The 25,677-nt window shown below is 30.2% G+C and overlaps 1 protein-coding gene across 1 annotated transcript; it reads right to left on the bottom strand.

Moving 5' to 3' along the window:
* Positions 1–345: 345 nt before the first annotated feature.
* Positions 346–25,451, bottom strand: LOC129222156 (ATP-dependent RNA helicase DDX55-like). The gene is made up of 17 exons (XM_054856612.1): positions 25,400–25,451; positions 24,282–24,376; positions 24,054–24,191; positions 21,477–21,631; positions 19,772–19,862; positions 15,899–15,954; positions 14,782–14,971; positions 13,820–13,944; positions 13,621–13,710; positions 12,278–12,370; positions 7,908–8,022; positions 7,327–7,403; positions 4,669–4,757; positions 4,459–4,585; positions 3,449–3,527; positions 1,747–1,893; positions 346–432 (listed from the first exon to the last, which is right to left on the bottom strand). The coding sequence occupies exons 2-17, from the start codon at positions 24,372–24,374 to the stop codon at positions 367–369; spliced, it is 1,731 nt and encodes a 576-aa protein (XP_054712587.1). The 5' UTR covers positions 24,375–24,376; positions 25,400–25,451; the 3' UTR covers positions 346–366.
* Positions 25,452–25,677: the final 226 nt, after the last annotated feature.

Below are 25,677 nucleotides of genomic sequence, written 5' to 3'. Positions count from 1 at the left end.
GGAAAATAAAATCATAGGAATTCAAATGAGAGCAATAAGCAATCGTGATTGCTCAAAAATTGCAGTTACTGCTCTTTACCTGCACATGGCAGAATAACAATAGTTGTGTTTATGCACTTTGTAACTTCTCCACTCTTTCACTATTAACAACTTAGTTTGGGCATTTTATATTTGCCACTTTCTAAAAACCAGATGGAAATGTGGCTTTATTTCAGATTTCCAGTTCTTTTCTGTGATTCACATAAAAGCCCTTGTAAACACCCTGTACAATGCATTAATCCCTTATTCTGACTCTCATTGTGAATGCATTATTTATGTTTCTACAACAAACTTCAAAGGCAAAATGAATGTTATAAAATAATTTATTTACACTTCATTAAAATCTTCATTCAAATCAGCAGCAAATTCAGCATCAAATGTTTCTTTACTTATCTATAGAAAATATAATTAGATTCATTAGTTTGAAAAGTACGAAACAAATGTTTAAAAACAAATTTAAAGAAATGCATTTATTAAAATTTATCCAGACCTTATTTCATTTTCAGAAATGTAATTACCAAGACACTCAAAATACTGAGTTCGAATCGCAAGACATTGAAGAAAGAAAGAAAGAAATTAATTAATCATTGAAACATTTTGTTGCTAACTGAGAATACATTTTAAAAAAATATTTAAACAATGCGTACTTTTACAACTGTTATTATTATTAATATGTTTAAAGAAATTAAATTAACGAATGAAATTTCGAATAAAATTAATCCGAACTAAATTTATTGAACTCATATTTTTAAACTTCCAGACTCAAGATGTGTTTTTGCTGTGTGAGATAAAATATACAAAAAAAAAAAAAAAACCTTGAAAAATACGACAATATAGTTCTAAAGAGTCGAATTCTTCTTATATATTGCTGTCTTGGTTTTATCATTTGAGCCATAAATATTTATTAAAAAATGGTCTCTGTGAGACGTTTTGAAGGGAAAAAATTGAACACAATGTCAAGTATTAATTTTAGACAACATTTTGCAGTATGCAAGTACCTATGACATGGACACATACCGCACACCGTGTCCATGTTTATACTGCAAGACCTCTATTAGTATCCGCAAGTATTAATCCTAGATATTTAATACTTTCAATTGCAAAAATGGTCAACATAAGAAGCAGTGTTAAGATATTAAAAGTTTGAAAAGAGGGGGGGGGGAATCATGAAAAAGCGTGACATGTAATTTTTTTTTAATTCCTAGATCACCGATGCTGGCTGTATTTCGGGAAGTCAAAAGCATAAAAAAAGTTTGACCTTATTACGGCCCATGTTTACTAATGTAAAAAATGCAGCGTTTTGTGACTTATACCACTTAATACTTGAGCTCATTTACATCTATTTTTGGGGGGGCGGGGGGGGGGAGTGGGAGGGGGCAGCTAAAACAAGGGTGTAAAATTATATGTGCACACAGAGTATATTTTTTTCAAATTGAAAAATATTTTGAGGGTGTTTTAAGGCATCATATCATAACATTTGAATTAATTTTTCAATAGCAATCAAAAAGACATTTTTTTTTTTTACTTCTACAACATGTCATTCTTTTAAAAGGATAATATATTGCAATCACATCTGTATGATCCCCATTTTGCAAGCTAGAATTTTGAACTTGAACTTTATTTTTCCCCTTGAATTTTCTGAGTTAGTATTATTTTTCAATGTTAGCATTTTTTTTTTTCAATTTCCCTAAATATAATTGTAGTTACCTTTCCCTTCTTGAATTTCTTTAACAGCCTTGCATCCCTGGCCAGGTCCTCAAGATCTTCCGGTGTATCTGCCATTGCTTTTCTTTTCTTCCTTTTCTTTGCAAGGGCTTTCTTTGCGGCAAGCTTTTTGGCTTTCAGATACTTTTCCTACATTTACAAATAAGACATTATTTTAAACAAATTTCTAGATAAGTAATTTAACTCTTAATAAAAGTTATAAACTCTTAATTTTTAGGTGTGTCAACTAGATGAAAACAAGAACAATAACAGAAGATTTTATAACTATGTCTCATTGGATGAAGATGCAAATGGAGAGTTTTGTTTTCGGTATCAAAAAGCCGAAATGGAAAACAAGCACCACAGTTAGTGGTTATGAAAAATGTCAAATTGAACTGATCTTTCATATGTACACGGATCATAGTCCAGTGCAATTTTTATCTTTTTTCCTAAGCACATTTCATTTGAGGAAACAGTTTCATCTGTAGTGCCTTTAATGTCACATTATTTAATCTATTTATACAAAATTTTCACAAAAACAAAATAGTTCCTAGCGATTAGTCTGAGGTTAGTCATAAGTCTGAAGATAAGTTGCACAAATAATAACATTAGTGAAGGTTTCCAGAATGAGGGTAACTGATTTCCATGCTTTAAGAACATTCTATCTTCATTAAAGTGTACCACTAAAGCATTCATTTGCAGATGTTTATACAGTGCTGCATTCCAAATGCACTGCTGCTATCAACTTAGCTTTCCACGTAAGGTAAGCAAATTTAATTAAAGTATTTATTATATCAGTTATATAGTAAGAAATGAATGTTTTGTGAATGCTGTTGCTAAAGAAAATACATGATGAATGATAAAAAGGTTAAATTGTAAGTTCACTAGAAATGAAGAAATATCAAAAATTTCTAAATATTTACAGAAAATTATGATAACTGAAGTTTGCCACATGCTTTACTGTAATACACAGTTTAAAATGAGAGATAATATACAAGGCATAAGTATAATTTAGACATAGATATAAGAAGAAAAAATGTAATGAATGACGAAAAATGTATTTAAAAATGTGTTTAAGAAACATGTGTTAAATATTATTAGTTTTCATTCATTAAAATGAAGTAAGCAGTTTCATTTTTGTTCCCAAAGAGCAGATGAGGGAACTAAATCCTTGCCAAAAGATTATGTGTAGAAAATGTTTTATGAGTTTTATGCATTTTACAGCAAAAATATAAATAAATGAAAAAGAAATTGTTACTTGATATGTAATTACTTTTCATTGTAAATAAATTTTTTTTGCCTGATAATTTGATTACTATTTTGTAAAACAGTACCCAATTGACGGGATTCAAATCATTCAAAAATCTATAAACTTGGCACTTTTTTTTTTTTTTTTTTTCATTTCAACCCTTCAAAAAGGCTAGATGCAGAATCATGAAAATTTTTACATTTTTTTTATTCAGTTAACCTTTTTTTACCATTAAGTGTAAAATGTCATTCATGATACTTAAGAAAAGAATAAAAAAAAGAGATATTTATTGAGTAAATTTGTTAATTAGGGGGAAAGGGAAAGGAAATTCATTGCTTTGGAACACCAAATATACTTTCATACAAAACAACCTTTAGGTAAAATAATTATTCAAAGGTGAAAAATATATTTTGTCTTTTTGTCCGTAATCGAAAGCAAATATTTTGGTGAACTAACCCTCTTCTCTGAGAGTCCAGATTTCCTCGGGGTTTCCTCGAGTAATTTTTTCTTTCGTTGTTTTTCTCTGTTTTTATCCCTGTAATGAAAGATATCATTTTAAAAGTCACACCAACTTATTTTCAAGTTTCAAAGATTTTTACAAAAAAAAAAAAAAAAAAAACCTTGAAAAGCATTATTTCTCTAAAGAAAATGAAATTAATTTTGAAGAAAATTTAACAAATAATTAACTTTGATAAAACTGGTTAACATCATGAAATAATTTGAGCATATTTTAAAAATTAAACTCTAGCGGAAGCAGCACTAATATTTGAACCGCTTTTAAAAGGGGACTTTTGTGTTTTTCTAATTTTGAAGAGGCAAAAGACTTCCTAACTTCTACATGAAATACACCTCCAGCTCAGTCAATTCCAGCTGAGGACTGCAGTTTCGTACTTATTAGCACTCATCAGCCCGGCATAGGAAGTGACTGAGCTGGAGGTGGAAAACCTCATAAGGAAGCCAAGTGTGCCAAACAAACTGGTAGCTAATATAGAATTGCTTCCCTATGAGGTTTTCCACCTCCAGCTCAGTTAATCCTATGCCGGGCTGATAAGTGCTAATAAGCACGAAACTGCAGTCCTCGGCTGGAATTGACTGAGCTGGCGGTATATTTCATGTATTTCTGCCTTAGCCACGGCTATAAGGCGGTAACTTACTAAATATTCCTAACTTGTAGTTTAATTTAAAATAAAAGGTGAATTTCAAAGCTTTCCTGTTGACATACTTAAGAGCCAAACAGTCTTGGTTCTTCATTAAACAATAAATCTATATCCTCTTACTAAACGAAGCAAAAAAAAAAACGAAAGTCGATAAAAATGGTCCCCTTTTGAAATAAAGCGTTTTATTTGTGAATAGAATGAGAGGTGCCTGAAAAACAAAATGGTTTGAACTTAAAACATTTGGATGTATCATACTTGAAAATATTCATAGCAAAATTAAAAAATTAACATATAAAAATAGTTATTTACTTAAAAGGTATTTCTTCAAAATTCATCTCTATGGGTTCAAAGTTCGTCAGTTTTTTATTTTTAAGCTCTGGCATTTTAGGAAGTTTCAAAAGAGCATAGCCATTTGCCAGCTTCCCAAGATCTAAGTCTGAGAAAGAAATGTTAAATACATAAGTATGGGAATTAAGAACAGATTTATAATTACTAGAATACAGATTTAAATTTATTTACCTTTGACTCGAAACAATAAATCACATTCATGCTTGGTGTAGAAACGAATGTACGAAACAAAAGCTCGAATTCCTTTCTCATAGATTGCTCTGAAAATTAGTAAAAAAGGTATCAAGATAAAATCTGAGCCTCAGTGCTAATAATAATAATATATATTTAAAAAAAACTCTGGTTTTCCATTTTATTCCAGGCTGCAACATTTGGTCAAAGTTATAAAGTAGTTGCTTGGTATTCACTAGACTTAGATAAAATGAAAAGCTTTCTGCAAGCATAAATCCTAACTGGAGAATTTTCAGCAAATTATTTTGCCTAATTCACCTTTAATTTTTATTAAAATATATATATATATATATATATATATATATATATATATATATATATATATATAAAAGGCTTTAAAACCATTTAATTTTTTTTTTTTTTTTTTGCAGTAACATATAATTTTCACTTACTTTTCACCAAATGAAGAAAACTGCCGTGACCATTATTATTTGCCCAATGTCACTCACATGATCATTATTATTATTTTCATTTTATAGAGAAAAAGTTCATGTGGATCTGATAAAACATGAGCTACCTGCTCTTCAATTGAAAATTTTATAAAGACACTTGATTTTGTAAACAAATCAACAAAGGCTACTTATTTGTTTAAAATTAAGTATTTCTGCAAAAATAAATGCTGTATTTTCCTGCATATTATGTTTTAAAAAAGTTTAAAATTAATGAGGGGCAGATTATGCACTGCCGCGGATTATCTGTGCTCTTTTTTCTCTCTCTCTCAATACCAACACATTGAAACTCTATTTACAGCAGGATTCACCAATGGAGAGCGTTCTGTAGTCTGTAAAGTTGTTTATTTTACACAGCATGAATTCTCCTCTTCCATGATCCAGGCTGTGTAAAATCAAAGGCCATACAATCATACTAAAAGCAGTCTCCATTTTCAACCGTTTACCTCCTTTGTCTTTACGTAATTAATGTACTATAATCACAATTTCAAGAAGAAAGCATTATTTTTTAGTTTAAATTTGCACAAGATTTGGAAGAAACAGCAATTAAGTGTGGCATTTTTAAAAATTTTTTAAAATTAACGTCAGAGGTTTAAAAAAAAAATTCTGCAGAGCCAAAAATTTTCTGTGAACGCCAATCACGCCTTCCTCTAGATTATGCAAGACTGGTGATCACATTTATATATATATGATATGTATATTTCTTTTTAATGAACTTTTAAACAAAACAAGCCATTAAACAAGATTAAAAGTACCATCAAAATGTACAATAAATCTGTCAAATATAAAAAAAAAGTCACAAAATAACCTGAAATGTTTGATTAAAATAATCTGCCAACCAGTGGCGTAGCTGGACCCGACTTTCGGGGGGGGGGGGGGGTTACTTCTTTTATATCTCTCTCTCTCTCTCTCTCTCTCTCTCTATATATATATATATATATATTATATATATATATATATATATATATATATATATATATATATTATATATATATATATATATATATATATATATATATATATATATATATATATATATATATATATATGTGTGTGTGTGTAATCGCTTGGAATTTTTTCCTTTTCTTCTTTTTTTTTTCTTTCTCTTCTCTCTTCTTTTTCTCTTTTTTTTTTTTGAGACGAACTTTTCGGGGGGGGGGGGGGGGTTGTCCCCAAACCCCCCCCTTAGCTACGCCCCTGCTGCCAACTAAATACAACATTCAAAGCTCCACTGAGACGTTGAATAATCCACCAATGAAAAACCTTTGTGCCATTTGAACATTGAAAGTTTCATTAAATTGTAAAATTAGATAAAGAGAAGCAAACATGGCAGGATCTAAAGCCGTAGTTCCCAACCTTTTAGTATCAATGCAACCCCCCCCCCCAGTTCTTCCTTGGAAAAAAAGATGAGTTGATGTTGATTTAGATTAATGTTATTGAAATTATAAATGATTTATTTCAACTTGAAGTAAAATGCATAAAATAAAGCAATTTTATCCAATTACTTTTAAACTAAAAAATACATTAATTAAAAGTACCTTTTCTTTGCTTTATTCCCCCCCCCCTTCTTTGTCTTCTAAAATAAAATGATAGGTATTTGATGGGAAAAACTTAACAAAGATCATTGATGTACTTAAACAAAAGCACATTTTTTACAAAATTATTTTTCTTTAGTTGGAATGAGGAGAAGTTAAAAGCACCGAATCTTTAAAATTAAAAAACATGAGGATTTAAATATTTATAAACTTGGGGATGAAACAATTTTTAAGGCTCAACAGAGCTATGAGTCGAAAGCTCCTGAACTTTAATTTGTTTCTTTTTTAACTTGTGATCCCTCGTCCAAACTCTTATAATATGCTTTGTTTACGTTTTCAATTTCTGTGTTCACAACCTTTTCATTATTATTGTCTCTAAAATATTCATTACCCCTCTATCGTCCCACATGAGTTTATGGTTCTTTTTGAGGCGATCACCCCCAGGTTGGGAAACACTAATCTAAATTTTATTTTTCTATTTTCAAAATGGTGGAAAGTAAACAAGTTGACAACGCAACTACAAAGGAAAAGTGCCGTTTCTTGTAATGTGTCATCTACATTTTAAATAACAAAAATTATAACAGATAATAATAAATCTATTTAGAGATGTTTACCTATTTTTCATGGCCATATTCTTTACTTTTGGTATAATATCTGGTGCCAGAGGAGCATTCATCTCTTCCAATTTTACCTGTGAAAAGCAAAAACTGTGATATATAAAATCTAAAGCAATGAACAGTGTTTCATTTTATAATGATAAAATTAACCAGAACAGTAAAATATCCTTCAATGTTTATTTCTTTCTTTTGAGAAGAAGAAAAACAAAAAAATGAGAAATTGTCATCGAAGATAAAAGCAAAAGTTTTTGTCCTTCTTCTGATTCCTTATATATTTTCAAAATGATGTATGTGGTAGTTTTGCAAACTTAAATTTATTTTAATGAAAAGTGACTGAAACGAAATGTTTAAAAATGAGTAAATTATAATTCCAACTAAGGATGCTCATTGGTAAATCACCAAAACTTTAAGGTTGTAAGGTAGCCTTAGTACTAAACAAAGTGAAACAAGCAGGATTTTCAATTAAAAACGTAAACATTCAAAAACCTAAGTCATTTGGAACCTTAACTCCTTTTTAAACATTACATCGATATATATTTTTAATGGCTATAAATATGATTATAAACAAAAGTGCTTACTTTCTGATTAACATCTAAAAAATTTACAAAGGTTTCTTCATTGGGTAACAACATAACAAGTGCATTTCCTGTCTTCCCGATTCTTGCTGTTCTCCCACAGCGGTGAACGAAAGAACTACGAAGAAGAAATTAAGATAAAAAATACTGTGCGAGTAATTATTTGGCAAAACTTTTAGCATAGAAATAAAGTATACTTTCAAACTGATTCAAATGTGGCATGAAATGGTGGGAAAGGAATTTCAACTAGTTGACATTCCTTAACTAGGTGAGCAACATTGACAATATTGATGGAGACAGAGAAACCATCATACAGTGAGATACATCAAACATGAAAATGCTTAATATAAAAAAATCATTAACACAAAGTGATATAGCAGTCCAGACAATACTGCCGTGTTCAGGTAAACGGCAGTATCTGCAGAAATGAGATTAGATTTTTTTCAGCGGAAACCAAAAACGCGAGCTTGTTCAATAAAGATAACTTACAATAGATGACAAAAATGCAAAAAAAAAAAAAAACTGAAAAATTTACAGTTACTGCCTTTTACCTGCACACGGCAGAATATGCTATATACTATGCAATTTGATACAAATCTTTTAACACAAAAACATACATTAGTCCCTTTAGCTCTGGGCTAAACGTGTTTCACTGTATTTTCAAATCAAACAAACATTTTTCAGTGCATTGTCATATCATGTAATCTGGAAAAAAAACGTCCAAGCTTAAACTTTGACTATCGCTAAAGGAATAAAATAAAAGATGTTTTAGATGTGGATATTCTTAATTCATTTACAGCTCTTTGACAAGGCACTGGTCAAAATATAAAGGGAAAAAAATTATTACTGTAAAAGCACTTATTTTCACGAGGCTTTCATTTTTGCAAGCAAATTGTGATTGCGAAAATTTAAACCCCTTGTGAGACATTTTCCACTTCAACTTTCAGTTCTGTTCATTACACATTCTCGAAAATTACGGCTAGCAAAAGTAAGTGCTTTTATAGTACATAAAATACCTTCTGCCTTTTTTTACAATTATCCACTACTTTGCATTTTTTCGGAGTGGCTGGAGGGGGGGGGGGTGAAGTTATATTTAATTGAGACCATCAATATAGGCCCTATTTTAGCTGCATTTTTAAGGACTGTTTATAGTATTCGTAGGGAGATTTTTAGAGATTGGTGACATTATTCAGGGACTTCTGTCCACGTTCTAACAAGGATCTGTATTCTAAAAAGGGTCTTTTTAGCTATTGGTGTCATTGTTTTTGTGGAAGTTCTAAGGCACTTATATCTTTTCTATTGGGAACTTTTAGATACTGCTTAGTTTATGAGGGAACTGCTGTCTTTATTCTAGAGAGGATACTTTAAGACTTTTTCTCATTCTAATGTGGATTTTTAACTCAATTACTTTTCATTTGCATTGTAGTGAATGATAACCTCACTTTTTTGCTTTGCCAGGGAATGACACAATATTTGATTTACTAGCTGCGTGCCCGGCGTTGCACGGGCTACCTAAAAAATGAAAGTTATATCAAGTGACGCGAGTTCAACACTCAGGCTTGAACCAAAAAAAAAAGTCACTGAAATTTTGCGGCAGATTGCGGAAAACCCCCATAAAGTAAACATTTTAAATCCCCTGATTACAGGAAAAGCCTCAAAACAAAAACAAGAATTTTACCTGAGCATATTCGAGAAAAAAAATGGCAACAGATCTTTCATCTCAATGATTTTCTTCACCCGCTATACATTTTAATAAAAGCATTGTTATGGAAAGTTGAGATGAAGCACTGAATAATAATTTGAATGGAGGAAAGCCTTCGAAAAATAGTGATTTGATTTTGAAATCTAAGAGTCATAATTAATAGTTTTTAATTGATATCTCCGCTAATTATTATCGGAGGATTATGTTAAATAGCCAAACATGAAGACGGGAAGATGACGAACCCATCGGTACCTGGTTCAATGGTCAGTTCACTGTCGTTCGGGAGAAGAAGCTTGGACATAGATAGATAGATACTCAGATTTTATATGTATAAGATACTGTGAAATGCCGGCTACTCAACCAGTTATGAAACAGACATTGAAAAATGATGCATACTTTAACATAGTAAAATTTACTTGAATTAGTTTAAAATCAAAGAACCTTGAAATCTAGCACATAGTGAGGTTTTCCTCAAGGGTGTATACACTTCTAATTACAGTCGTCCCTCGCCACTTCGCGCTTCAACTTTCGCGGTTTCACTACATCGCATTTTTAAAAAAATCAAATGTAGTAATTAGCCTTTTTTATGCGCTCGAGTAAACTTTTCCTCACAAAAGAATGACAAAGTACGCCTTTTAAGTAAAGTAAGCTCTTCTGAAGGGCATTAATTGTACTAGTCGAGAGAGTGGAGGTATAAAATCACCGAAGAAAGATTACTGTACTATTTCTAGGGAATAAATACATCTGTAAATGGTGGTCAACAATGTACTAGCTTTTTAAGTTGTATCCGTAATACCTTTAACGAGGATAAATGTAGAAGAAGAACGGGGGCATACACGATCACTAACTGGCAGTTAAATCATCAAACAAGTTGAGCTTTTTTCATAGATTAGTAGTAGTAGTGTATAAGACTGCATGTGTGTGTGTAATTTATTTCCCAATAATTAACAATGTGATATCTATTACCTCTAATATATCTCATTTATCCTGTTTTTGTGCAATATATGAAGTAATACAAATGTAACAGTGTCTAAGGGTGCTGTTTCATGTCTAGGGAGCTCTAACTATGTTAAATTCTATTTAAATTGTGGTAGGTAAGTTTTATGCACTCTAATTAGGAAAATATTTGGTTTATAAATACCGAATCCTACCTCGCCGAAATTCAGTTATTGCGGTAAAGTCTGGAACGAATTAACTGTGATAAATGAGGGTTGACTGTATATATGTAACATCATTGGAGTTATCAAGAATTCGCATTGACTAAAGAACTTGTGCACATATTCTTTTATTTTAATTTTTTTTTAATTTTGCAGTTTTCACCTTTTATCATTTTTTGAAATACAGTGAAACCTCAATAAGTAGTCGACCGGTTAAGTAGTCACTCCGCTTAAGTGGTCGTTTTTCTTTGGTCCCAACAAGGTATCATTCACAGTAATGTATAATGACCCTCCTTTACTGGTCACCGAATTTAATTTTACCCGCTTAACTAGTCACTCAAAAGTTGTTTTCTAAAATTCCTTTTCCTTATCGGATCTTAGAAAATAGTGTCGGGCTTAGTTGAAAGGCTGTTTGATATTCATTTTTCCTTGAAATCTCGATCCTCGGTTCTTGTCGTTCAAAGCATACTTCTTGCTGTGACTCTGAAAAGTGCCGAGAATATGAATCTAACTCCTTCCAGCAAGACAGACAAAATCTAATACCTGGAGAAAGTTAAGTCAGTATTTAACATCCGTTCAGAAGGAACAACAAACACAAAATTTAAAGCTTGATGTATGTTAGAAGAGATGGTTCTTTTCCGTAAGCAACAACTTCATCAGTCAACATTGAAGGATTGTATTAATGTATCGTAACTACATTAAAATACGTTGTTGTTCTTTAGTAATGTATAAGTAAGAGAAAACAAAGTAACTATCATTAGTATTTTTCCCCCTTTTTAAAATTTCCACTAATTTATAGACATTTATTACATAAGCTATTGTTTTTCTCACAGACTTCTACTGCTATTCATGAATATTTGTAAGGCTTTTTTTTTCTTCCTTAATTTCCACTCCACATAAGTAGTCACTCCGCATAAGTGGTCAAAAATTTTTGGTCCCCTGAGTGACGACTTAACAAGGTTTTACTGTAGTCAATAGTAAATGGATGCTTCACTTGCCAAATCGATTAATTCCATAAAACAAAAAGTCCAGAAAAGCGATGAAGAAGATAGTGTTATCTATAGGAGTGAATGGGACCTCGCGTCACATTTTCTGCCATCGCAGGATCAAAAATGCACCGAACCAAAAGTTTCATATAAATTCACATGCTAAGCATTGATTAAGAACTATTAAAGCAGATATGAGGATTTTTTCAAAAAGTGAAGTAATCAATTTGGCAACTGAAGCATCCAAATAATCAATTAATTCTAATAAAATGTTATTAAGATTGATCATACAACTGTACTAAACTAAAAAAATACCATCAGTGCATAAAAGTCATGTGAAAAGCATTATTTCAACTCTTTCCCACCTTTTCTCAAGTTTTTTCTTTTTTTTTTCTTTATTATTATTATTATTATTTTTTTGTATGCCACTGTATGACTTTTTAAATGTCAAAATTATTCACATTTGTTTCTTTGAAAATATATTAGTCAAAAATATTTTGATTCATACCCAAACAATATGAAACTTACCTCGCACAACTTGGGGGATCAAACTGTATCACCCAGTGAACATCTGGTATATCCACACCACGTGCCATTACATCTGTGCAGAGCAAAATGCCACTATAAAATTTGAACAATGAAACAAATTTGTCAAATACATGCAGTATAAAAGCTGAGTAACATTTTGAAATTCAGCCCATGAAAGCAACGTAATCCATTTACTAAATAAATAAATAAAAAATAAAAAGAGCAACTTTCCCTTTTCTCATCAAAGCATTTTAATGTTATAATATTGAACACTTTTTCTTTCACACATAAAAAGCATTTTATAAACAGTTCTAAACATTTGAAAAGTAAACAGAGTTAAGTTCTGAACGAAATTTGACAAAAGTAATTTTTATTTCAAAATAAATAAAAATTACTTATGCAAATGGAAGAATTTATTAAGTAGTGACGGCATTGATGATAAAAACAAAACAAATATGAAATATTCGTCATTTCCACTCTATTCTGTAAAAATAACTTGACCAAGCATTTTTTAAAAACAAACTATTGTTTTTTTACAACCATACAACGGAAAAAGAGAAAAACAATTGAAAGAAATTATGATGATGAACCACAAATGTAAAAATTTATAAAATGAAAACTCAATTGGTTTAAATTATAAGTAATACATTAAATCTCATTTACTATAATATTTCTACATTATGGTTATTATTTTTCTCACTCAGAATTACAAATGAGAAAGAACATAGAAAATATTTACAATTAACTTAAAACCCCTAGAGGATCAAACTGCACAGAAAAAATGTAGACAAAGGTCACACGGTATTTATTAATCTTCCCAGAACGGATGCAACTATAAATAGTAAATTAAATCTAAGAGCTCTGAAAACTATTGCAACTGGCCCCCAAATGTGTAAATCTGACATTGAAAATAATATAAATAGATAAAGCAGAGGAAGTAATATAAATTTGTTACATTACATTTTGATTAACATGGGGACTTCCTCCAAGCAATATTTAAACAAAGGAAAATATTTTAGGTCAAATGACATGCAAAGTAGTTCAATTAATTTATTATTTAACAGCTTTTGTTAACTATAAACATATTACATATTTTTTCATAAATTTCCGCTGCTTACAAGTATGTTTTTAGTTAAGTAAAGCAACATAAAAATATCTTAATAAAAATTCAGAGAAAATTCATGATATCAAGAGAAATTTTATAAGCCTGGTAAAAAAATAAAAAAAAAGCTCATGTTTTATTATTTTTTTTTACAGAAAGAATAAAATACAAAACTTTATGCTTGGAATGACATCAAAAGCAAAAAAATGAAATTAAAATAAAACATAAAAAATGCTGTTACCATTCATAAGTTTTAAAATTTGAAAATATCTTTTCTCTGTTTTTCTTCATTTTTCCATGAATGCTTATCAGAGGAATGTTCTTGATTAATCTGGAAGATAGCAAATAGAAGAAAATTAGTTTAAGCAAGCTCATGACAAATACTGAAAAATATTATGTTAAAAATCACATTACGGTTAAAATATTTTTGGTGCACTTACTCTTTCAAGACGTAAGAAAAATAGTCAACTGAAGCACATGTACTGAAAAATACCATACATTTTTCATTGCTTTTGGACTTCAGAAATTGCAGCAGAATACTCAACTTCATGTCAGCTTCACAAACCTTCAGAAAAATAAATAAATAAAATATAAACATTTAATTTCCCCTTCATTACTCTTAAAACTTTTTTTATTTGCTGCAAAACTATCTGAATTCATAAGAAATGCATACAGAAAAAAAAGGTAATAATAGGCATCAAAGTTTTAGTACTTGAATTAATAGAGTGAAAAATAACATAACAAAATGTAATATACACAAACATAATCTAGAACATAATGAAAAACTGTATAATCATTCTCCATTTAAAGATGATTTATTTTGGTTCCAGAGCTAAATTTAAGAATTTTTAATATCACTAATGCAGAATATTTTTTGGAATTGAACAAAATGATTGTTATTTACTGATTTAAGTATCAAAAACGTCATTGATTTATACCACTAATTAAAAAAAAAAAAAAATTCAACCCTAGTCTACAGTATTGCCATCTGATTTTCTAAAATAAAGAGTATGTAACTGATTCGATATCCCTTCTGCAGAGAAACCACTAGATCTTCGGTTTAAAAAAAAAAAAATATTAAGTGTGACAAAGTTTACTCACAGGGTTCAAAGTTAACCTAAATGACAGTAATCACAACTTTTCCAAATCTTCAACCTTCAAGGAATATTCTATTACTGCTTTCAATTTACTTAATTTTTATGAGAGTCAAACATTTTCTGCAAGCAGGACTCTTTCAATCCCCCCCCCCCCCATAAGATTAAAATGAAAACTAGAACTTCTCCTGGGAGGGAAGAAAATATTCCCACAAAGAGAAAGAAACCAGTAGGCTATCTAGACATCTATTGGCATGAAACATAAAATATATTTTCAGCATAAAAATACAACACAAGAAAAAACTTACCATGAAAAAGTTAGATAAAGTAGAAGGTGTTTTTTGAGAGGACTCAGAAGCCGAGTCTTTTTCCTTCACAGAAATGCAAACAGGATTACGCAATCCAGCTCTCATGAGGTCTTCCATCTCTTTTGTCTGAGTAGCAGAAAACAATCCAGTTTGTCTTTGCTTTGGAAGGTAACACAAGATGGAATTTAAGCTAAAAAGGAAACCATTGGCTCATGCATTTTGAAATTAACACAAAAAACCATTTTAGAGAATTCATACAAAGTAAAATATTACAGATGCATAAATGAAACTAAAACTATTAGCATTTTAACTTGGACAATATGTTCAAATAATCATGGTTTCATTAATAAATACAAATGTGACAACGACCAGCAGCAAGCTCTTGGCCCAGCTAGGGTGTTCAAAATAAATTTATCAGTCTCCAGTGAAAATCAATGGCCCTCTTAAAGCTACCCACTTCCTTTTTCATTATAGTCTATTTCAGTAAGTTGTACTGAGTGCCCACAATCCTATTAAAGTAGTCATTTTCCCTAATTTCCAAGTTAGCCTGAGAGTTTAATAGCTTGAAACAATGCCCCTTGTCCTGCTTTTCATGTAAAACTTTAACCCATTGACACCTTTCATTTTGACAAATTTAAACAACTGAATCATATCTCCACTGACTCCTTGCTCCATACTTGTTACTGGTTAGAACATCTAGAATTACTCTATAATTTTGGATTTCAATTTCCAATGCTTTCAAATTCACACCATTGAAAGATATTTTGCACAACAGATAGTGACAAAGCTGCTCCAGCTTTTGTTGAGAGAAAATATCGAAACAAAAATTTATACCGGGTGATTGATTGCCTGCACCATATTAAATCACATTCTCATTATCCTGTAAAACACAAATTGCTACTTTTATGCTGTGAACTGTTATTCTTAAATGTATCTGGTTTTGTTTAATAAAAAAATGGTTCTGAAAACGATCATAATATACAGCATATGAATTTATAGAGACAACCATTTATCACTGAAATGAAAAAACAAGAAATACACAGTCATCTGCCATGATAACGAGACTCTCAATCTAGGGCTTTAGATAAACTATAAAAACTTGACGAATAAAACTTACGTTCTTTCGAAGCCCATGGCTAAAAGCTTATCTGCTTCATCAAGGATCAATACTTCCTAAAATTGAAATACATTCCTTAAGAGCTTTGGAAACAAAATAGTGAACATAAGTAATTCAGTATCACATTATCTAAATATGCAAAATTGATTCAAATGAAATTATTTTTACATCGTTGTTTTTTACTGTCAGTTATGACTAATCAAGTTTTTTGACAGCAATAGGAAAATAAATAAATACATAAACAAAAGCATAACTAAAATTAAAAAGAACAACGGCATCCCTATGATCGAATTTAATTTTGATTTCTGCAACAAATTTTCTGGACCTAATTTCTTTCTGCAAGAATGCTCCATAAAGTGAAAAATGAAGATGAACTTTGGTGTAATTCATTAAAGAAGTAAAAAAAAAATATTGACAAATGTAACATTACTTCTTGTTTTATTAACAAATGTAGCATAACTTCTTGTTTAAGTAAAATTCATTTATACAAACACAAAAAGCACTAAAACCCAGTACCCGACTCAAAACAGATTTTAAGTTTTTGCAACAGAAAAAAAGGGACCTTGACCTTAATCTATATGGTTAAAAAAATTGGTTAAGTGGAGAAAAAAAATCAAATCTATACAAAAGCAATGTAAATTATTAATATTTTTTCTTCAACGCTGAGATAGGAACTGTGTTAAAAGGAGGAGGGGGGGGGGATTGCTTAAGTATAATGCAGCACTGATTAAGAAAACAGAACTGCTAACATTTTGTACAACTTTTAAAAAATGTTTTTAAAATTACATGTGTTCAAATTCTGGGATCATTAAAGGCAATGAAGTATTATAAAATGTTTCTGTATTACTATACAACAAAAAGAATAAAACATTCAGGCACATGATCATAATTAAAAAAAAAATAAATTAAAAAAAAATGATTGCTAAAATACAAGAAATGCTCAATTGAGAATCAATCCTTACAAAATAAGGGGGGGAAAAGTCTAACCAAGTTTTTAAGTTAAAGTTAATTCAACTAAAAGATTTTTTTTTTTTAAACAAATATTTTGAAAATAGTAATTTATTCAGAAAGTTAAGTATTTTGAAATGAACACCATAACAAAAAACAAAAAGGTTTTAAGCTTCATTTAAAAAACCAACATTACTTGTAACAAAATGGAGCATTGCATTAAAAAAATTTGTTTGAAAGTCTTGATAAATAAATAAAGTCACTAAACTTCAAAATATATCACTATTTTAATCACAAGGGTAGAGGAGAAAATTAAATCATCTGAAGCAACAGTGATTCCAATCTGTTAATTCATTTCAAAACATAATAATTTTCAATGTTTAGTTTAAAATAATTTACTAAACAAAAACTACCATTCCCAAGTCTTATTGCAAGCCATTAATAAGTATTTGTAAGTTAAATTCCAATTAAAAAAAATTGAGAGTAGGTATAATAATGGGAGAAAATGATTAGAGGGATGAAAGTATAAGGTATAAAAACTACATTTTAAAATGAAAATATTCAGGGACTTGAGGTTAAAAAAAAAAAAAAAAAACTTAGAGAGGGAAAAAAGAAGATGGGGCCTTGTTATGTAAGAAAAATTATGCACTATATTTGTTTTCTGCAATGAGATGAAAAAACTATGCCAGGAATTATTTGAAACAAGGTAAACATTCAGCTTCAGAATTCACTTTGTTTAGAACTTACGAGGCAACAAATTTTCCAAGCTGTTTGTTTCTGTGAATATTCGTAAAATGCCTATGATAATTTGCACCATACATAACAGTTAATGCTGACTTTAAACACTTCCTGGTATTTTAAAACCAGAAGGTGGTCCATTAATTTTAATAAAAGTCCTTTTGTCACTTGTTCCAGCTTCATCTTCAGTTCCATCAGAACACCTCAATCTTTGTTTATTAACTAGGTCGCTGATTGACCTCCATGTCTCGCATATTGCTTCTGAAATTGGCATCGTAAGAGATGATAAAAAAGTTCATAAATGACGGTATTTTAACTCATGAAATGCTGTTTTGCAAAGTAACTTTTGAGAACAGGTATTGCCATCACAGACATATTTGTATAATTTCGAATATACCCATTCTTTAAAAGTGGCAAATTCAAACCGATGAATACGTCTTTCATCTTCGATTTTGCTTACAAAAGGAATTTCATCTAAAATTGCATTTAAATCGACGTCATTTAAACCTTTGACTGCATCTGTTTGGTGTATGTTTGCAGTTGTTAGTGGATACAATAAGAAATCATTGTTAAAGAGAAAATCTATATGTTTTGACACTCCAAATGCAGGCCTTTTGTTGTATTCATCTTCAGAAAAATATGACTCTGCTTGTTTAGTGAGTGGTGCAGTGTACTTAGCCAAATCACTTACAGTATTTTTCATCAAGGTAGTCTTGTCAATAGAATTGTGTAGTCTCAAGGTTTTCAAGCTAACTGGCTTACCCGGCAAAGGCATGCCAAAAAATGTACTAGTCATGCTCTGATTAGCTTTAAACATTTCTATTGACTTCTTCAAATTAAAAAATAAATTATCTGGAAGTCTTTTTAGAAGAGCTACAAAGTTGGTGATTGAGTCATTTACAAGGCAAGTTGATAACTCCTCCAAGTACTGCTGCATAATTTTTAAGGAAAAAATCATGGACTGGATAAATGATATACAGGGTGTTCCTTTTTACCCTTTAAGACCTCTCTTATTGCAACTGTTAGTCCTAGATGCATACTTCTAATTGCAAAAATGTTTAAAATCAGATGCAAAGTTAAGATGTGGAAAGTTTGAAGTAAAAATAAAATTGAGTAAAAAATGCAAAAATTAACGTTATATATGTGCCCCAGGTCCCTTAAATTATATTTAGGGAAATAGTCTTCATTAAAAAATAATTCCAACAGAAAAAGTTTGACATCAGTACGACCAACATTCACTGAGATATAAATTGCAGTGTTTTGTGACTTACACCACTTTACACTCGCCCACAATAACATCTTTTGGGGGGAATATAGCAGTTAACAGGGGTTTAAAATTATATGTGTGCAAATAGTGTGGTTTTTTAAATTGTTCGAAGTTTTGTAGTGTGCTTTTTGAGCAATATGACATAATATTTTTTATTTATTTTGGAATAGCCCCAATGAAAAATATAAATACTAAGTTCTTTTACTTCGACAACCTGTCATTCCTCTAAAAGGGCGATAAGTTCCAATTTTATCTTCTGCATGGTCCCTTAAAACTTTAAACTCGAATATCTCCTTGAGATTTGGTCGCACGAATTTCAAACTTTTTGTATTGAAATTATTTATAATGGAGATTATTTCCCTAAATATAAGTTAGGAGACCTGGGGCTTGTATAAAAAGTTAAATTTTGTGTCTTTTGACTCATTTTTATTTTTGCTTCAAACTTTCAATATCTTAACCCTGCATCTGATTTTGAACAGTTTTGCAATTGGAAGTATACATCTAGAATTAGCGGTTGCGTAAATAAAGGTCTTGCAGGTTAAAACGGAACACACTGTATACTCAAGTATATTGATAATATCAGTTAATTAAACATAACCCTACCAATAAAAAGACTAAGTAAAGACCAGTAAAGTAAGAAAAACAACGGTAAAAAACCCAAATTTGCCAATTACAGCAGACACGTGTTTCGGTGTTACAGGGAATGCCTTTTTCAATGCAAAAAGTAATGAGCTTGCGGGTGAAAAGAAATCCGACAAATTTGTGTTTTTTTAACCTTTTTTTTCTTACTTCACTGTTCAGCACAAAGGTATTTATTTATCTCATATTGCCAGTAATTAGATAAAACAACAGAACAAATGCATATCATAATAACAGATGGAAAAAAGTCTATTAACCACATAAAGATATGAGATACATACCAATGCTTTGACACATGCAGAGAGTTTTAGAGTTGTGGTGTGATTGAACATATCAGCTAAGCGTCCAGGTGTGGCAATCATAATATTAGCACTATAAAAATCATATGATATAAGTATATGTTCAAATTAATTTAAACATATAATTTATAAAATAAATTAATAAAGTTAAATAAATAAATAAAAAAAAATGAAATAAACATTCAGGGTTCCCACTCCAAAATGGAAATCAAAATAAAGCACTTTAAAATGCCATCTTTTTCACCAATTAAAGTGATTTCTTTGTGTTCTAGGTAAATCATAGTGCTTTCAAAGTTTATGTATTATCGTCTCTTTGTACATGGTTCCTGAAGATCCCAGTAACAAATGGAAGAGAACAGAATATAATTTTTAATGAAATTTAAAAACCAGGACAACAGCGTAAACATATTGATATCAAAAAAGCAAAATTTTAGCTAAATGCAGGATTTTAATTGTTAAACAAGGATTTAAGAACCATCTACAGTGGTTTTCTGGAGCATCTTGTGATTTTGCAGAGTGGTTCAATAGTGTCTTTAAATATTATTTTTAAAGAACATGCCTAAGGTTTGTGTTTGTATTTTGATAATTTAAAACACTAGCACAAAAATAATTATTAAAGCTTAATTATTCAAACAAACTAAACCAAATTTGGAACACAAAGAACTTTAATTTTCTTATATCCACATATATGTGATTGTGATTATAATGTTAAAATAACAAAATAAAAAGTTTCCATTGTTAATAAAATCACAATGCAAAAGAAAGGACAGGAAAAATGAAGAATACATGAGTCTGCAAAAATTTTTACAGGAAAAATGGGTATTTATGCAATTGCTTGAAAATGCTCCTTTAATAAATTTTGGCGAGAAATGCAAAGCAAATGAACTCTTTGATGAGTTTTAATTCTTGCAAAAGGAAAAAAAAAGGAAGCAGGCAGGGGTGCTCCCCCCCCCCAAAAAAAAAAAGTTTTCTAAACATGCGTTTCCTTTTTTATTTTTATGTCTCTTTTCTTTAAATTTTTTTGGAATACTATTTATTTATTTTTTTAAAATATTTTTATTTATTTATGTATTTATATATTTTTAGTTGTTAGGTATTATTATTTTATCAGAAAAGTTCTGTGCTACTCCAATGACATACACACACACAAACTAAATAAATGAATGACATAAAATATAAATAAAACAAAGCAAATAATTTGAATAAAAAATAAATTTCAAAGTAAATAAATTAAAAATCATTCGCCCAAATTCAGATAGTGCAACTTGCATCATACCCCCCCCCCTCTTGTGCATTAAGAACATTATTTTTTTATCAATTTATTTCTTATTATTTCATATTCAACCAAAAGTATTGTTTAATTTTTTTCACAATGTTGCTTTAAAAAATTTAATAACTTATTAGATAATAATCTCAAGTTAAACTTATTGGGTTTAGTTTTAATAATGTGCACATTTCAGTTTTGAGGTGCACACTTAAGAAAAATCCAAAAACAGGCATTAGTTAAAATTAACTAAATAACTAAAGATATAGTTAAAAAAATCTAATTACATAAATTATTGTGGTTCAATAACACACAAGCAATAAAGAAAGTTTTCAAAATTTAACACATCATTATCCTTAAGAGTTAATTTTTTACCCTACTGTTTTAGAAAGCAATGCAAATATTCCAAAGCAAACAACATACCCCTTTTCCATAATCTGAGCAATGTCAACTGAGACTGGAGATCCTCCAATCAATAGAATGCTTGTAAACTGTGGGATGTGTTTCAAAAATAAATCAACTATTTCTGCAGTTTGACTAGCCAACTCTCTTGTTGGTGAGATTATTATAGCTGCTACCTGAAAAAAGAATGGTTATTGATTATTTTAAATCAAAAAAGATCAACAGAAAGAATATAGCTTCAATCATTTGAATTTTTGAACAATCCAGGAAAAGATCAACTTTTTTACTTATTTTTTCATCACAAGAAATTTGATAAATTTTGAAAAACAATTGTTTCAAAATATATAATTACTTGTAACATGGTTCGAAGGATAAAATGAAATTTTTCAAGGACTATAGTTAGGCTTATTTGAAAGCTTGAAATGTGTAACAAATAAGAAAAAAAAAAAAAAAATCAAATTTTTTTTTCTAGGAATATTCAAGGATTTTTCAAAGGAGCAAATGAGCTTTTTCAAAGACTAGTTAGACATATTTGAAAGCTTGAATGTTCTTCTTCAAGGTTCCCACTCCAAAATGAAAATCAAAATAAAGCACTTTAAAGCACCCTAATATTTTCTCCAACTACGGTCTTAGTAAACCATAATATATAAATAGTCTACCTGTTATCGGACTATCAACCTAGTTCCTGGAGATCTCAGTAACAAATGGACAAACACAGTTTTTCTTTTAAATAAAAGAAAATGAAAAAATTGGAAAATAGGGCAAATGAATATTAAGTACAAAAATGAAAATTTTTAGCTTATTCTGGATTGAAGTTCTATCATTTAAGAACTTCAGTAGTTTTGTGGAGCATTTTGCGATTTTGAAAAGCGATTCCATATGGCGTTTAGAAATCATTTAAAGAAGAAAAAAAACACGGTTTCTTTCTATTTTGATAATCATTTAAAAAATAGCATAAAGTAATTAGAACTTAAATAATAAAATATTTTTTAAACCAAATCAAGCTGTAAGCATAAAGAACTTCGATTTTCCATACTTACACATATGTAACCATAACATTAAAATTACAAACTATAATAAAAATAGAAAAGACTCAATAATATAAAAGTTTTGAAGTTAGTTAAAGTTTAAAACTTTCAAAATATTATTAAAAGTGTAAAACAGAGGAAGTGACCAGGAAGAATACGTGAGTCTGTAAAGATCCCAACAGAAAAGAAGGGTATCGATCGCTTGAAAATGAATTTTAGTGAGAAATGAGAAGCAAAAACTCCTTTGCGGTGTTTCCATCTTTGCAAAAAAACACACAAGAAAGCAGAAAATGGGGGGTAGGGAAAGCTTTTTTCAACATATCTGATATAATTTTGAAAACAATACTATCAAAAGGAAAACATTAGCAAAGTAACCTTAGTATGTCGTTGAAATTTCAAATTTCAGTAAAAGAAATAACAATATGTTTCGAAATAAGAGCGAAAGATAATGGAGAAGAATGTTCATTTATCAAAGACTTGCTTACATATATATAAAAATAAAAAATAAAGCACCTTGCCAAAATATTTTAGAATTTTTGTTCAAAATTAAGCACTTTAAAGGGCTCTTTGTTACAGGACACTGAAATAAAGCACTTTAAAGGATTTTCAAGGGCCTGTAGGAACCCTGCTTCTTTACTAATAATAAAGCTCAAAATCTCTCTGTCTGGATATCGGGATCTCTGCCATGCACACAGCACCTAAACCGTTTGGTCGATTTTCATGAAATTTGACACAAAGTTAGATTGTAGCATGGGGGTGTGCATCTTGAAGCGATTTTTCAAAAATTCAATTTTGTTCTTTTCTATTTCAATTTTAAGAACATTTTACCCAGCAAATTAGCATAACTAGAAGAACTACCTAGAGAAAAATATGAAACTATCACAACGTGGAACCATAACATTGGCAAGAAAATGAATAAAGCAAATTGGTTGAGAAATTCATCATCCATTATCTGTAAATATACAGGCGAACCAAACGACCTTCTAATTTTCTACTACAGGCAAAGTCGTGAGGGTACCAGTAGTACAGTAATAAAATAAAAAGTAATGATTCCGTTCCAGTTCCGACAAAAGCTTTAGTATCAGACAAAACCTGTTACACCACACTATAAAAGCTTCAAAATCAATCTGCAATAACATATGCAGTAAGAGTCATATTGACTACCACTGACCAAAAATAACAACAAAACTTTTCTTGTCTACTAGAAAATATAAAGAACAAGAATTTGAATGAAGCAGCAATATAGCCTATGCCAGATAAGCCCAAACGAAATTCTGTAGCCCTTTTTCCACTTCTAACAGGCCATAATTTCCCGAGAGAACACTTGTATCATTTAAGAATATATGACCATGTTTACTACCGACTGTGTAACTCTAAAAGAACTTATGAATCAAAATGCTTCCATTGCTGTCAGACCCTCCACGGACTTGACTTCAAGAGAGAGAACTTTTGGGCGAATCACTTAGGGCTCTTTTTTTCTTCCTGCGTTTAGCTTAGCTGTTTATTAGTTTTCTGTTTAAGGTGCTTGTTTTCCCCATTTTCAAATTTGGAAAAAGCTTGAATAACTTACATCATTTTTTCTAAATGGAGCTCTTTTTAACAGAATTTCGAACATAGGAATGAGGAAAGCCAAGGTTTTTCCGCTTCCTGTAACTGCTTCGACAGCAACATCTTTCCTTTTGGTTAAAAAGAGAGGAATACATGAAGCCTAGGAAGAAAAATGAATAACAGTAAGAATAACACATGCGACAGAAAAATAAAAAAACAATTAATATAGAAAATGCCCGAAAAAATTTACCTGTACTGGTGTCAATGAATTGAAACCCAATTCTTTGATGCCAGATAAAGTACCTGGGCTCAGGTTCAAATCTTCGAATGTTTTTACATCCATGTCTAAAAAATTAAAATATGTATTGAGATACAAGAGAATAACTTTTACAGTTTACAACGTAAATTTAACGGCAACATTTCTTTTTAGGTTATTATACAATAAGATGAAATATTTACAGTGGACTCTATATGAGCACTCTGATATTCTGAATGCATTTAGATGGTCCTGGGGAGCCCATATGCATTAATTCTGCCTCCCTATGTATTGAAAACCCTCCATAATCTGAAGACTTTTGTTCAATCCCATGAGTATTCAGAATAGCAAAAGTCTACTGTGCTTAAGATTATTTTTATGTGAAAAAAAATTAACCAACTATAATGGTATTTTTTACGTTTATTATTTATAGTTAGATTGCAAAGCATTATAATCACTGAAAAAAATACTTACATATAGAGCATGATACTCAAGAGTTTTTACTGTTTTTTTTAAAATAAAAAATAGCAAGTAGACACTGGAAAAATTTGGTGCTACGTAGCATACAAAACCACTCTTTCATTATACAGTAAAGTCCTGTTACATGTAATGATACCAAAAAAAAAAAAAAAAAAATCAGTTTTGACTTAATTTCTATTAATACATTGCTTGAATTCAATTTTTTTTTTTATATTGTCACCCATTTGAATGATTAATCATTAAAAATAAAAACTTTTGCATGACATTAAAAAAAATTTTTTTATCCTGATCGCAAGCGGCGGCGGGTACACGTGATATATTTAGCAGGCACTGTTCAGCGTTTATCATACAAGGAAAAAAAAATTATGTAGTCCAGTATTTCCCTTAATAAACCTAAGGCTGACAGCTAAGAGGTGGGGTGTTGTGGAGAAAAGTACTTCCCTTCATTTCTGTACTTGTTGCTCTTACACAGAACACAAATTCGAATTTTTAGTTACGTTCATTTTCCCGTATTCTTGTACTTAAAAACAGGAACACAACTATTCAGATACGTAGTCAACAGTTTGTAAAATTGCTTAAATAATTTATTATTGAATGATACCATAGATAAACAAAATAACTACATTATTCACCTGCAAATTGGAACAATCATTTTAAAAAGTCACGGGCCGCATGTTTTCTGAAAAACAGTAAACAAATCTTCGTACTGTTGTTGCCAAAAACAACTGCAGCAACTTTATAGGACGCTGAAATATGACAAAAAATAAATAATCAATTGAAATAAATGCTTAAAATCACAGAAAGTTATCTGGTACAAGTATTCTGTCAAATTTTTCCTAATATTCAATACATTTACGTCAAAAATCCCTTTAGAACATAAATTTGCCTTCTTAAACTGTAACCGCTTCCA

The sequence above is a fragment of the Uloborus diversus genome, chromosome 5 (genome assembly GCF_026930045.1).
Source record: "Uloborus diversus isolate 005 chromosome 5, Udiv.v.3.1, whole genome shotgun sequence".
In the NCBI taxonomy this organism is placed as follows: domain Eukaryota; kingdom Metazoa; phylum Arthropoda; class Arachnida; order Araneae; family Uloboridae; genus Uloborus; species Uloborus diversus.
This window is presented reverse-complemented; position numbering and strand designations above follow the sequence as displayed.

What these genes read in the sequence shown, in the direction of transcription:
- LOC129222156 (XM_054856612.1), bottom strand. Translation starts at nt 24,374, where the DNA reads ATGGATGTAAAAACATTCGAAGATTTGAACCTGAGCCCAGGTACTTTA. An exon ending in GCCATGGGCTTCGAAAGAAC is followed by an intron (nt 14,972 to 15,898) that starts GTAAGTTTTATT and finishes TTTCCTTTTTAG; the next exon opens with CTTAAATTCCATCTTGTGTT. An exon ending in TTTATTGTTTCGAGTCAAAG is followed by an intron (nt 4,586 to 4,668) that starts GTAAATAAATTT and finishes TTTCTTTCTCAG; the next exon opens with ACTTAGATCTTGGGAAGCTG.